At 36.1% G+C, this 14,925-nt stretch overlaps 1 protein-coding gene across 14 annotated transcripts; it reads right to left on the reverse strand.

Annotated features, from left to right (window-relative positions):
• Positions 1-1,032: 1,032 nt before the first annotated feature.
• Positions 1,033-11,865, reverse strand: DEG15 (protease-like protein). Of its 14 annotated transcripts, XR_016049226.1 has the most exons (16): positions 11,651-11,865; positions 11,467-11,553; positions 11,280-11,326; positions 10,298-10,481; positions 10,135-10,182; positions 9,942-10,022; positions 6,792-6,938; positions 6,082-6,213; positions 5,803-5,906; positions 5,524-5,627; positions 4,787-4,943; positions 4,575-4,669; positions 3,780-4,485; positions 2,673-2,868; positions 1,882-1,973; positions 1,033-1,523 (listed from the first exon to the last, which is right to left on the reverse strand). XR_016049226.1 is itself a non-coding variant. In XM_006858180.4 (15 exons), exons 1-15 carry the CDS (start codon positions 11,660-11,662, stop codon positions 1,279-1,281), a joined length of 2,262 nt encoding a protein of 753 aa, XP_006858242.1. In that variant the 5' UTR covers positions 11,663-11,865; the 3' UTR covers positions 1,033-1,278. The 14 variants fall into 14 exon arrangements, 2 of the variants coding, with proteins under 2 accessions (XP_006858242.1, XP_020531565.1); XR_016049219.1 differs by lacking the exon at positions 5,524-5,627 and having other exon boundaries at positions 3,780-4,498; positions 4,787-4,872; XR_016049222.1 differs by lacking the exon at positions 5,524-5,627.
• Positions 11,866-14,925: the final 3,060 nt, after the last annotated feature.

Below are 14,925 nucleotides of genomic sequence, written 5' to 3' on the forward strand. Positions count from 1 at the left end.
GTATTTTTGAAATTTTATGTGAATGGCACATAGGGGCCATGCTTTACGAGACGAATGTTAGACGATCAAGAAACAATATATCCATAAGATGAACGTAGCTAAGATAATAATTTTTAGATGGATTAGTGGCAAAACAAAAAAAAATATAATTCGAAATGAATACGTACGAGAGAATTTAGGTGTGGCGTCAATAGGCAATAAGAAGAGAGAAAATAAACAATATAGACCAAATACAACATTAGTTAAGAAGTACGATTTGATTCAAGAGAGAAAGAGTAATAATACTATGAGACCCTCCCGCACCATGTGAATAGGACCCCAAGATATCACCATCAAATTTTGACACAGATCTCTAAAAAAAAATTAAATCATTCATCCAAGTTTCCAACTTTTCTAGAGATTTGTGTCAAAATTTAATAGTGATCTTTTGAAATCCTACTCACATGGGTGTGGGTTTATAGTATCATTTCGTAATGAGAAATGCTCTACAAAAACATAAAAAAATGTCCAAAAAGACATAAACAGAAGTAGTGAGAAAGAAATGGTAACTTTTGATCTTACTGATGATATAACTTTTAATAGAGAAAATATTCATATAACTGACTCCAAATAATTAGATAAAACTTAGATGATGATGATTGTAATAGGAATATGCACTCTCTCTCTCTCTCTCATCCAATCTTACTCTATATCTTGAAAATATTATGGTTTAATCGATAATAGCAACATCTTGATAATTGTCCTGTTAAAGGGATGTCTTCTTTCTGGTGAACATCTTTGTTTCGGCTATGCCATGATGAGTAAACATCGTAGACTTTGGCCTGAAGGCCCCAAATTATTAAAAATGTCTTCAATGGTCACGAACCAACCGAAACAACAAGATGTCATTATAAATGTACATCTTTTTGAATTCCAAATGCCTAACAAAGAAGAGTAAGAATCCAGCTAATTGAATTGGTACATCCACTGCTTAATACAAGTCTGTGGCGATTATTTTGAACTAGTTGGGAAAAGGACGATGCGTGGCAATTATTTTGAACTGAAGAGAGAATAAGTCCACTAGTAACGCATGCTCGTGTCTCTATGCATGAATATGTATATCATGCTCAAAAACCCCATCACTACAAGACCCACATAGATCTTTATATGGAAAGAAATGCTAGATAGGGAATACAAGGACATCCCAAGAAGATGTATACCACATGAAACAAAGAATGGGCTTCTCAGCCTTGAATATAATCAACTACAGATCTTCATCCTACTTTGCACTTTATCCTCTCATAATTTGCTTGGAATGAATTCAGCAGTAGAAGAACTGCCAAAACTTCCCTTCTCGACATGTTCGGTGATGAACTTGGCGAAACGGGATCCCTTTCCCCCTTCTTTCTGATCCAAAAGAGACTCGGGTAGATATGGAAATCTTGGCAACGGTCTTGGGGACATTTGGGGCATCAATGCCCACACAGTTGAGACAGGTTCATTTGGCTTGTCAAGAACCTGCAATACTGACATGTCCTGCATGTCTATAGACAAATATTTTTTAGCATTAATTCAATTTGGGAAGACATTTCAAACAACAGAAGATGTACACTTATCGCATTTAGTCTGATAATGGTTCTCCAAAAGGCATCAACCATTCTTTCCTAATGACAGATAGTAGAGATTTAACTATAGTAGGGCCAACTAGGACATTCCCAGGTAGAATTACCCTACACTATCATGCCCTTCTGAGTACCACACACAATAAATCCAATATATTATAGTATACCTGCCCATATATACACTGAGTTCTCTTCATGTACTGCAGTGTGACTATTAGAAGAGTCTTGACACACTGCTTTTAACTGAACCAAATAAAGGGGAATAGAGATAGGTAAATACCTTTAGCGAACTTAAACACGGGAATCAAAGCTGCATATGGTATGCTGAAGTTCAGGTGAGGTATGACAGTTCCTCCACTGTGCCTTGCATTGCTGTATTCAGCAGACAGATATTCATAAATAAGCTTGGGAACAAATAAATCACATTTTCCCAATGCATCACTTCCCAATTGCGGAAACTATAGCACACAGAGAGGGCGGCCACTATCCATTCTCAACAACCAACAGGTTAGAATCATTCGTGTTCTCTAGGACCATTACCTAGATACTATTAATCTCCACTGCCTGCTGTTGAGTACGAATGGTTAGGGGTGGGAACAGGTCGGGTCGGGTCGCCCCCTCCCCCCCAACCCAGTATGTGTTAGCATAAATCATCATCATCAGCGCCTTTTCCCAACTATTTGAGATCAGCGAATATATTAGTATAAATAAATATTATTAATATTAATTATATAATACAATATACATAGTATATTTTTTTTATTTCAGGTCCAAAGCATGGCTTTAACCGACCCGACAAGATCTAAGCTGGACCTGGACCCAGACTCAATCTTAGTAGGGTCAAGGTCAAATGGACCAAGACCCAAGCTACCCACTGGGGTCAAAACCAACCCAATTCCCACCCCTATGAATGGGGGATGCCCAGATCATGTATCATATACATACACAGGCAAGGTACGGATTACTTTTCCATCCCAGATTTTTGTGTTCTTGAGAATTAATCGAAAATGGCTCCTATTTCATTAAAATAATACTAGTAATGATTGTTCGCAGTTATGCCAAAATGCTTGCCTTGTTACAAGTCCAATCATACATCCATCTGTATTGACAACGGCACCACCACTACCCCCTGCGTGAACAGCTGCAGTTGTTTCGAGCATTGCTGGTAGATTTCTCTCCTCGGAATCATTTGACTCATCGGGCTTCACAGGTATTTGTGTTTTGACAACTCTGGCTACTACTCCAGAACTAACAGAAGGACAGAGATCTGGTGCAAAGATAATTTGCTGGGATGTCACTATCTAAGAGAAAGGAAACAGTTTCAATGCATAGGCAATTAGAGAAGGGTGCAGTTTGCATACGGACGCATCTGTAGGTGTAGAGGTAAGGTGCACCTTCAAATTTTATCATGGTATATAATTTTGATGTAAAATGTTCTTAGGATTATCTCAAAGTCTATTTTTATATCTAATTATAAAATTTTAAATTTAAAAAATGGTTAAAATCAAGTAGATCTATAAACATATGGAAATCTTGAAAATGGACGGTGTAGATAACATGTTGTAAAATGCATTACTTCTGAGACTTAAAATCTTTTTATTTTTCATAGTCATACATCTTGATGTCGAGATGATCAATCAAAGGGTTTTTCAACATTAAAATTACCTTTTCCGATGGATTTTTGAGGGGCATCCGTAGTTCTACATTATAAGGTAGCATCATTATATAAACTTTTTCCATTAGAGAAAGCACATTATAGTTTGATGGACTCTTAAAATCAAGTCCATTGCGATCATCAGTGTCCAAATTAAATGGCTGGTGATGGAGAGATGAGAACCACCATTGGGGTCGTTTCCTCTTCTGGTGGGTCTCACTCCCCATCACTGTCCATCATGCCATTGGTCGATTGTGATCCATTGGATACTAGCATCCGATAAACTAGGAAAAACATAGCCCATTGAGGACATCATCATCCAAATAAATACCGGAAAGTAATTGATGGGGCGAGAGCAGGACCCGCCATTGGAATCATGTCATGTTCTCCTGGGTCCCACACTCCAACACCATTAATGACATCATTGGACAATTGGTAGGTGATGATGCCCATTGTTAATTGAAATATAATTGAAATATAGCATACATCCCATCAAAGAAATGGAGATTCAGTGAATGCCTCACCTGAGCGTGGCCCAAAGAGGCCATGTCCTACAACGTATGCCCTTGACCCAGGGGAGGGAGACTGTGTATCAGGAATGATTGGCTGGAGAACATTTGGTATATGTTCAAGTTGAAGCAAAGCAATGTCCAAGGGCCCCTTGGAAATATAGATTGGTTTTGCATCACACCACATACGTGGCTCCCTATGATCCAGCCGGACTCGTATTCTCCTATAGCTCTTGTAGAAAGGGAAACCAACTGATGAAAGGATATTCCCCATGCTTCTTTCATGACCTGATTCCTTAGATTCACCAGACTCCTGCCTCTGAAATGATCTTTTGAAAGGTCTAGTTAATGTTCTTAATTTGTCCTCATCAGTTCCATTGAGTTGGGGTGTTTTGCCAAATCTCCATGGTTCCAAGAGATGAGCATTTGTGAGTATGAGGCCATGCTGATTGAGAATAATACCAGAAGCCCAGGCCCCATCCCCAACAGTAACAAGAACAACAGATGCCATGGCCTTTTCAAACCCCACTAGTGAGTGGGAGTCCAAACCAGAAGATAGAGGTTCCACACAAAGAATTGTTCCCCTTGGGTGATCACCCATTAAACACGCATCTTCCATGCCATACTCAGACTTCTCAAACATTTCATTCTTTGGAATGGTCATGCTGTTTGGTTGCTGCTCACGCAAAGCAGTTGCTATGGCATCCCATGTGACCACAAGCTGTCATACAGAGCTATGGAAAAAGTTGTTATAAAATTATTGATTGTTATTGAATAGAAGACTCAGCATAGTATTTCATTCAAGTTTACCTGAACTTCTGCACCCCCCGCTCGTTGCCTTAAGGGTCTGGTTAATATCCCAACGAGACATGCACAAGCATTGAAAACAGGGCTGCCTTCCATTCCTGATAAATGAGACATCCCCAGAAAGACATGAGAGCATAAACAAAAGATGTTGGCAAAAGCAAATCCCACAGTACTAAAATTATAAGGAAAACGACAACAAACACTACTTATCTCACCAGGCAGGCATCGTATATCTGCCATCAGTAGTGAAGGGTTGCAAGAGGCTGGCGGGCAGCAATTTGCCACAGCACCCACAGATACACTTGGTCCAAGCAGCAGGAGAATCAAATGATCAGATTAAAGAGAATCAATTACCCCAACCACCAGAGATAACTGGAGCGAGACCCATTAAGAATATACAATTCAAATTCAATCAGTACAACACTGGAGATACAAAGTTGCGGACCCAGTTTGACAAATTGTGAGGCTAGCTAAGAAATGCATTCTTGTTCCAGACTGCAACTTCAAAATTCTAAGAATGAAGTTATCCAAATTTCAGAAAAAGGAAAAAAAAGTATGATAGGGGTTACGAAATGACCAACACAAGCCAATATATTAACTCCTTGTGAAGTATGTGCTGCAAGACATTAGTTTCATTTAATGTGCAATAGCTTCTAACCCACAAAAGATGGAAGGGAAACCAAATTATGACTATGCAGTACAGTTCTCATTCACCTTATTACTGGCTTCATTGAAGTATCATTTAAATTGGTCAGAAAAGGTTACATAAACAACAGAAAAGACTGGCTCCAGAAAATAAACAACAAAACTATGCAAAAGGTACCATAGAAGACCAAGAGATGAAACCTTTTCTAGTTATGGTAGGAAATAATTGATTTAAAGAATCTATAAGGACAAGGAGAGTGGAGCTTGTTATAATTTTGCATTCTATGTAAGTAGGATCAGAACCAACTTTGTAAAACAGACCGCCGCTGACCAAGTGAACAAGAACTTGTGAGTAGATGGTCCCTGAAATCCTAACGGAAATCAGAGGTTCCTCAACAGCGTAGAAGGTCCCTGAAATCCTAATGGAAATCAGAGTTTGGTCAACAGAAAGTCTTTTCATAGAAAATGGAACACAAACACTACTATTTGAAAATGTACATTTGGCAAATAAATTTATTGATGAGAACATTGAAAGGCCTAATTCTACAAAAGAATAATAATGACAGAGAAAAGTCAAAGGCATTACCTGTTAAAGAAATGCATTGGAGATAGCACACCAAAAGGTGAACCAACTACCAGAAGAAGATCACCTCTTTTGCTGGGTGAAGCGATCTTGATAAGCGGCAAATCCTGCAACAATATAGATTCAACATTGTTTCTTTAAACCTGCAAGTATTGATCCATAGTAGCCATGCATAAAGAATTCTAGGCTTTATCAAAATAAAAAACTCATAAAATGAGAAAAGTAGGAAATTGCTCCATTCAGAAGCTAAAGCCCTTCGAAATCCTAGCATGAAATTTCAACCTTGGAAACTATCCCAGGGAGCCTGAGTAAAGCTAATCTAGAGGTCAACATGGCCATGGATCTAGAATTGCTTGGAACATCCAAGGTCTTGCGTTTCTGAATTTCGAAAGAGTATTTGACTCCACTTCCATCCTGAAAAAATAAGAAAACTACTTAATCTCAGATCATATCCAAGAACACCTACAGCTGCACAATTCTTTTGTATAATGATACACGCGTGTGTGTGTGTGTAAGAGAGAGAGACATTTGCAAATTCTCTTGATAAATGAAAATAAATCCAAAAGAATCAAAGTGTCATGATACTAGGTTTGATTTTCTTATAAACTTAAAGAGTCAATATGTGATTTAACTTTTTTAAGATATGTATTTTTATTGTAATGTTGGCCAACTTCACTAGGTACTTAGAGAGAAGGCTTGATGACTTAGGACCAGCTTGACTCTCAGTCTGGGTCCATGTTTTGAAACATTGACATCAATTGTTGACCAGATTGAAAACTAAGCACGGAGAGGTTCTGGATCAAGGTCAAGAGGTGTAAAACCATTTGTGTTCTATGAGATTACCTGTGATTATACTGTTCTACCATTAAATTGCTTCTTGATATAATGAACGTTCAAATTCATTAACACCATGATGACGATTAAAGGACACATTTAATTTGCAACAAATGTTGAAGAGGCCAGGTATTAGTAGAAGGATTTGAGAGGCCTACCTGAGTCCGAGAGGCATCCTCAATGGGCAGTGGATCATTCTGTAATGGGGCCAAGGACCAACCTACATCCCATGAGCCTTGCTCTGATGAACCACTATGAGCTTCTAAAAGTGTTTGGAGAGCAAGAAAAGATGCTGGCACATCCACCTAAATGACAGTTAAAATAGGTAAGGAAATAGTTCAAAGCACAATAGAGATGTATCTGAAATATTGCAGAACAACATATGGCTAGGCATTTGGAGAGCAAGAACCACTATGAGCTTCCAAAAGTGTTTGGAGAGCAAGTAAAGATGCTGGCACATCCACCTAAATGACAGTTAAAATAGGTTAAGGAAATAGTTCAAAGCACAATAAAGATGTATCTGAAATATTGCAAAACAACATATGGCTAGGCATTGTTCAAAATACCTAAGACATAACTCAGACCATGCTTCCCTTTCAGCAAGATCAGGACAATGCAGTGGAGAAATTTTGCAGAGAAAATTTTAAAAACACATCTATGAACCCCACTATGGTCCAATACTCATACGATAGTATATCACAAACTGATTAGGGATGTTTAACAGATATTTAGAGAAAATATTTATTGTTATCCCCAACATGGCTCAAGTACGAAACGACTGCTTATCAAAAATTTAGAACTCCATTAGGAGTGATTTCATTCTTTTCCATATCTACTTTCAACATATATTTTACTTCTTATGTGTTAATGCTTGAAGGAGAAACCATAAGGAAAAGGGCACAACATACTGACAGCTCCCTTCACTTGAAAAAAAAAAAAAAATGAAAAGGAATGAAAAGAAAAAAGAAAAAGTAGGTGTTGGGCAAGGGGATGCTATACTCCCTAAAAAGAAAAAGTAGGTCCTTCCTTGTTCCCATTTATGTTCATTTAAGCTGTAAGTGAACTTTGACTTTGGTAAACTGCAGTTCACAATAGGAAGTAGGATGATGATGCCATCTTCTTTCAAACCAGGCTGTCTCAAGCCTAGCCACTATGGTAACAAGAATTGAGGTCCAGTGCTAAGACAGCAAACCATGTCCAGTATTAGGGCAGCAATCCAAGTAAGAGTCCTCAATCATGGGATTTTTTAGTCAATAAGAGTTATGTAGTTTTGGAAGATGAAATAGAATATACCATGCGATATTATAAACTTTCTTTAAGATTCTCAAGGCATGTGACAAATATAAAAACTGAAGGAACTTCAGATAAGCAGCAGCATATAACTCCACCACTATTGAACCCAAAATTAGATATCTGCCTCCTCAGAAATATTGCCTAAGAGACAAATGCAAATCTACAAGTAAACAATATAGCCACAACAAATTTTTTATCATCAACTAAAAATTTTATCACTAATATAAAATCACAAAGAAACTCAAAAACATGAAACAAATATCAAATAACAAGACAACATCCATGGATTCCAACACTAAGATTGTGTCAATGTAGAGTGACTCTTGAAGAACCCCGCATGGGTATCAACCTCATGGTTAGCTCCCTAAGCATGTATAAAAAGGTCACACACCTAGTGTCACAAATGTCAAAGATCTCACCAAATATCATAGCCACCATCCACAGAAGAGAGAACTCTTTTATGGGCCCATCTTATGACATTCAAACAAGATCCTTCTACTACAAATGGATCCCTAGATGGAAATGGCACATCCATAAACCTGAAACCAAAGTACAAGCCTTCCCTAATATAGAATAACATATCCCAGTTGACCCAAATAGCTTCTATGATTCCTATTGTCTTCATCTTTAAAAATCCCACCACTACCTGCCGGTCCAGGATTAACTTGTGAATATCAATCAAAACTTAGCTTAGTAGTACCCATCACGAGAGCAACCCAAACTATCCTTGATTGAAACAAGAATGGACCTGATAAGGCCAAAATCTACCAATCCTTGACCAAATTTTTCTTTTCTTTTCACTAAGTAATCCTCACCCAAGTAAATTGCCCAGAAACAACGAAATTCTGATTGAAGCAAAGCCAGAGCGATCACCATATTCCTAACACTCTCCACGAGAATCAACTTGTGCACCTCTTGATCTCGAATTATGACCATTCCGCTCCTTACAAATACGCCAAACAATAGCCATGAGGCCCACGACCCAAGTTCTGAAAAAAAGAATCGGTCACCCAGATCGTCCATCCCAAAAATTGGGTTGGATCAGCAATAAGGATCAGAGAATCGGTCGGATTGGCAAGATCCGGCATTAAAAAATTTCAAAAAATTACTAAAATTTCTTAAAAATCTAATTTTTTTTAGATTTTCAAAAAATAGTGGTATTGAATTTTTTTTTTATTATCATATTAATAAATAAATGAGTATTGAGAACCTCTCTCATGTCTGAGTGTTTGCTATCCATTACATTCATTTTATAGTTATCCATTATATTCATTTTATAGTCAAATGAAATTTAAAATGCAATTCATTGCAATAGAATTCATCTCCCTTACTCAAATTTATATTAAAAAAAAGGAAGTGATTTGTAAACATATTTAATCCCTCTGTCTCTCCCTTATACCACAATCAGTATAAGAGTTCCATTGAACCGTTTATTAGCAACAAGCACCAAAGGAAACACTAGTGTAATATAGACTGGAAAAAGAGGCTCATTTGTCTAATGTAATGGCTTTTTGCAAAGCCACAAAATGGTTATCCTAATGTGAGAAGCACTCAGGAAGCATTACTTGGCCCCTTGTGCAATACCATCACACTTAGATTTTCACAGGTGTTCCCAACTTTTTAAAGCCTAGCAATCGTACCTGCAAGACACCCTATAACTTAGTATGCTAAAAAGTTATATTAGATAGGAGAGACTAATGCTTTGAGGCATAAACATACAACATAGTCACTATTAAAATACAAAAAGCATACAAGAGATCCAGCATGAGAATAAAAATGATGACATACATCTGTTTGCCTTCCGTACAATTTGGAAATAATGTCAACTTCCAAATTGTTAACCATCATCATCATCATCATAACCTTTTCCCAACTATTACGGTCGGCTACACGATTCCAAATTGTTAACCAAAGTTACAAAGAGAGACATACGACTTAAAATCATTAGTGATTCTACAAGATGACATAGCAAAGCAATCTCGTGTAAGATGTAATTGAAAAGCTGCAAATCCTACCAAGGCGACGAGATGTGATTGCATCCAACAAGGATTTTCATGATCTTCTTCCCTGCCATTATCCCCTGGTTTCCTCTTAATCTGTAAAACATGTTTTAATCCACAGATAAGAAAAAATCCTTATTATATATAAACAAAAGAAAATGGTGAATACAAGAGGGATATCTCCGAATTAAATGACTATAGAACATACCTCAACCAAGACATCGATCTCTGCCCCGTAAATCAGCTGAGGGGTTCCCTGCAAAATTTGGCTAGACCCGAGTCAAGCCAAGCCAAACTGAAACCACACAATCAAATAGACCAAACCTTGCATGTAATGAAGATATTAAGTTCTGAGAGAGAAAAAGTTCAACCTTTGACTTGGTAGATTGATGTTGGGCCGACAGAAAAGGTTCCACAATGGATGCGCTAGTGACAACCAGAGTGGACGCCGATGATCCGTGATGATCAAGCCCCTGGAGATTATTGCAAATGGCGAATTCACCAAATGAATCAGACAATAGGAAACCTGATGCAGAGAGAGCTGTCTTCCCCGACCTGAAACCCAAGCAAGCATGTAAGAACAACACAATGGCATTTCTCCCCTGACTGAACTTTAAGGGAAGTTATGTTCTGCAATTGATTAGATTCACTAATTAGAGACCCTATAATGATGACACAATAACACTGCCCAGAATTCTAAGATAGGTAAGCCTAAAAAGGCCAAATAATTTGACAACTTCTCTTATTCATCATCACTACAAAATATTTAGTCAAATTCATGGCGCTTGCAAGTATACAAGTTTCTTGAGAGAAAGAGAGAGAGGGCCAGTTATATATACGCCTATATTTCAGGTCTGATTGTCATTCAAGACTGAGCCCACCGGCCAAGCGCTCACATTTCAAGTCTGATAGATCTACAGGATTGAACCTGACTATCAAGCATCGGACATAGTATTTTTTATTTTTTTTGAATAATATGCAGTAATGCTTTAAAAAAAAACAATTCAAGAATTTTCTCATTCTAAGGCATTACATGCCTTTTTGTTTTTTTTTTTGAGAATTGTTTGACTTTGATAAATATAGATAATAGTAAAAATGGCAGCCCACAGGTTAGGTGCTCAGGATGAGACATGCCATGTTCCTTTTTATAATTCTTATTACTTTGGTTAAGCTATGTTCCTTAAACACTGTTGAGTGCAAAACCTCCATACTCAATAGCAAAGGTCAGAGAAGGAAGCACCAATTACATGAAATTCTTACTCTCAATTCTCACACTTCAACAGGATTCAGCCCATCAAGCAAGCATCAACATCAAAAAAGAAAAAAAAACCAAAATTATGGAGTCCAACTTACTCTGAATGGTGAAAAGCATGTCTTCTCATCTTCCGACCCTTTGGATCCTAAGAAGGGAAAGTTCACTCTCAAGTTACAAAACAGAGAGAGAGAGAGAAGAGAGAGAGAGGAGTCATCGATCTTCAACCCCCTCCTAAAACACAAGAAGCAAATGAACAAATTACATAAGCCAGAGAAACGAGCTTACAGGCCCCTGAATTCTGACCATAACAGCCAAACTGCGAGCTATTCCAACAATATCCGGCAACTCCATCGTCTCCTCGCGTCCTTGTTTCTGATACAAAAAAAGAAAAAGAAAAAGAAAAAACAGTTGCAGGCGAAACGAAAAACAACTCAGAAAGCAAGAAGCTAGGGTTTCAAGAGCAGCCTACTCCTCCGGCCATGGCGTCACCACTTCCGCTGGCCCCTGTGAGAGACGACGAAAGAGGACCTAACAGAGCTCCAAATAAGAGAACGTAAGCATGAGACAATGAAACAGTGTTCTTCAGTCCCACGAATCCCCATTTTTTTTTGCCCGTTTTGAACCACCAGAAAACTATCAAAAGAAATTGCCCTTTGTCCTTGCCCTAACTTCTGCAACCACCCGCACGAAGATGCACACAAGCCAACGACTTGCTTTGTGTCCGAGGCCTTTTCAGAAGATGCATAATAACCGCAAAAAACTTTTTACCATTTATGACTTCAAAAATTAATTATGGAAGGGAAAAGCTTATATAGAGCCGAGGCTCTAAACAATCAAATAAGAGCCCACCTCAAAAATTTCACTAGAAAAAATTGTTTTGGTGCCTAAATATCTTCGAATTGATCATCTCGATATCGAGATGCATGGACATAAGAAAAAAATGGATTACAAGTTTTGAAAATAATACATCTTGGAACACATTTGGGACCATCAATTTCAAGATTTTCAAGTTTTCATATATATGTTTGATCTACACTATTTTTTAAGCTTTAAATTTTATAATTAGAGATGAAAATATATTTTCAAGCTATGACAAGGATTTCTAGTATAGAATCAATATTGTTCAACACTATTTGAAGATGCGCTTTATTTTTATTTTTTATGGTAGCGAAAAAATTAGGATTTTAAATTCTAAAAATAGTATAATTGTAATAAATTATCTAAACTTTATAAAAATAATTGTTTCTAGATCCGCAACATTTGTACCTGTTTCAAATTTTATTATCAATATTGAAAATTGATTTTATAACTTTCATTTAAAAATTTGTTGCCTAAAATACTTTACGGACTAGGATTTTCAGTGAGGTTTTATTTTATTCTCATAAAGTCTAGGCCTCATCGAAACCTCATCCACTTATTATTGGACAAACGAATTTGAACTTGATGAGCAAAAGGAGCATGCGTGTGACTAAGCAATGAGAGTGACAGAATGTAAAAAGAAGCTTATCTTCGTAATCCTAGCGACTACACCTCTTTATCTGACAAATAAATTAAGTCCATAATATTAATCATCCTCTTTTTTAAATAAAAAAAAAAGTACCTTCCTCTATGTTATATATTTGTATTTGTCATGAGCTCACGATAGTCCATCAGCTTGCTTGCTTCCTTGAAAAGGTCAATCAATCGAGGACAATTATCCCTTCCTCCGAAAAAAAAAATTAATAATAATAAAATAATAATAATAATAATAATAATGGGAACTAAGTTGTATTGCAACAAAAAATTAATAAAAAAAATTGTAAATACCCACCAAATTCAACTTTTCAAATATCTTATCTTTCAAAAATTTTGTATCACACCCCAAACCCCAATACTATCTTTTTTATATATATATATGTATTTACCTTCCAAATCAAAAAGTCCATAATTTAGTACAAAAATGCTTTACTTTTTCTCTTATCTCCTTTTTGGGGTCACATGACTCTCTCTCTTTCTCTACCCACACACACTCTCTCCCTCTCTATCTTTCGCTTTCTCTCTCAAAATAAAAACCCATATCCTCTCTTTCTCTTATCTAAAAACCCATGTCTCCTCTCTCTCGCTCTCTTTTTTTAGTAATGCGGTCTGGCACATAGAATACCGAAATGAAATTTTTTTGCGGGTCCGACACAAAAAGGTGCCAAACGGCAAAAAAAATTTTGGTCCAGCACTTAACTCAAATCTACCCGGTTCGGCACACTGGGTGCTAAACCGCATTACAAGCCACGTTATTAGAACTCAATGTGGTCCGCACACTAGGTGCCAGACCAAAAGTTTTTGTGGTCCGGTACAAACAAGTGTTGAACCGCATTACCGCAAATAAGAGAGATATAGAAAGAAAGACAATGGGTTTTCACTTTGAGAGAGAGAGAGAGTGTCATGTGACTCTAAAAGGGGGAGAAGAGAAAAAGTACGGGTATTTTTGTCTTGAATTATTGACATTTTTATTTAGATGGTAAATATAAAAAAAAATAATATAGGGGTTTAGGGTGAGATACAAAAAGTTTTGAGACTAAAATATCTAGAAAATTGAATTTGGGGGTAACTATAATTTCTCCAAATTAATATCACAATTTGATTTGAATTTAAGTTCCACATGTCGATAATTTCGCCCTCAACCATGATGAATCTAATTGCTATTTCCTTCCTCTTCCTAATAACAAATGGGATATGTTAACAATTAATTATTCTTGATTTACAATTGAATGATTCATTAATGAAAGTTAAGTTATAAGATAAAAAAGATGTCATCCTATATGTTCTTTTATTGGAAAGTAGCAAGGTTTAAAAAAGTGGATCAGTGACTCGAATCGAACACACCCATACTCGTGTTGGATCGGTGGATAGGTTTGGACAATCGGCAGAATCGACAATTTTTGTCTCAATTTTTTTAAAAACAAATCACCGTAAATCTCTAAAAATAGTATTATTTTAGTTTTTAAAAGAAATAGGAGAGATATATTATGTATTTTAGTTACTTTGTAAAAATAAGTGAATACAGAGACGTTGTTTTCCCGTCTGGATGTATAATTAAAATAAAGTACAAGATTTGGTTACTAATATATAATTATTTATTATAATAAACATGATTCAAGAATTTCTATACAACGTAATACAATTCAAAATTATATCAAATTTTATTACTGTATAAAATGAGTTGTTATAATAATAACAAATTTACAATAAATTATTTGTTAATATTTGTAAAATTTAAAATATATTATTTAAAACTACAATCTAGACTAATTCTATAAAGATTATGTAACAATACTAATTTGTTAAATAACATAGCAATTTAATATATTAAATTATGTGATGTTTTAATGTATTTATAACAATAAAATATTTAATATAGCCATAAAAATTTTAACATAATTATACTAAATATTTTAACAATTTTACTATAATTATATTCATTCCACATAATAATATTAATATAATTTTAATGCAACCATATTTTTATAATTACAATTTAATAATATATGACTATATGTAGAGAAAGACATAGGGTATTTTGGGTGGTGATGGGGGAGGAGAGAGAGAAAGAAAGAGATTAATGGGTCTATTTGAAAGAGTACGCTTTCTATGTTCCCCGTACAGCATAAAACTTATATACTTCCCCTTATCCACCAGTCCATTCTGAATGGAGGATTAAGATTGCCTCAATCACGATGTCATGTCTCTACACTATCTTATTTTTATTTT

Source organism: Amborella trichopoda, chromosome 2 (assembly GCF_054954075.1).
Source record: "Amborella trichopoda isolate Santa Cruz 75 chromosome 2, AtrichopodaSantaCruz75HAP2 v2.0, whole genome shotgun sequence".
Classification (NCBI taxonomy): Eukaryota; Viridiplantae; Streptophyta; class Magnoliopsida; order Amborellales; family Amborellaceae; genus Amborella; species Amborella trichopoda.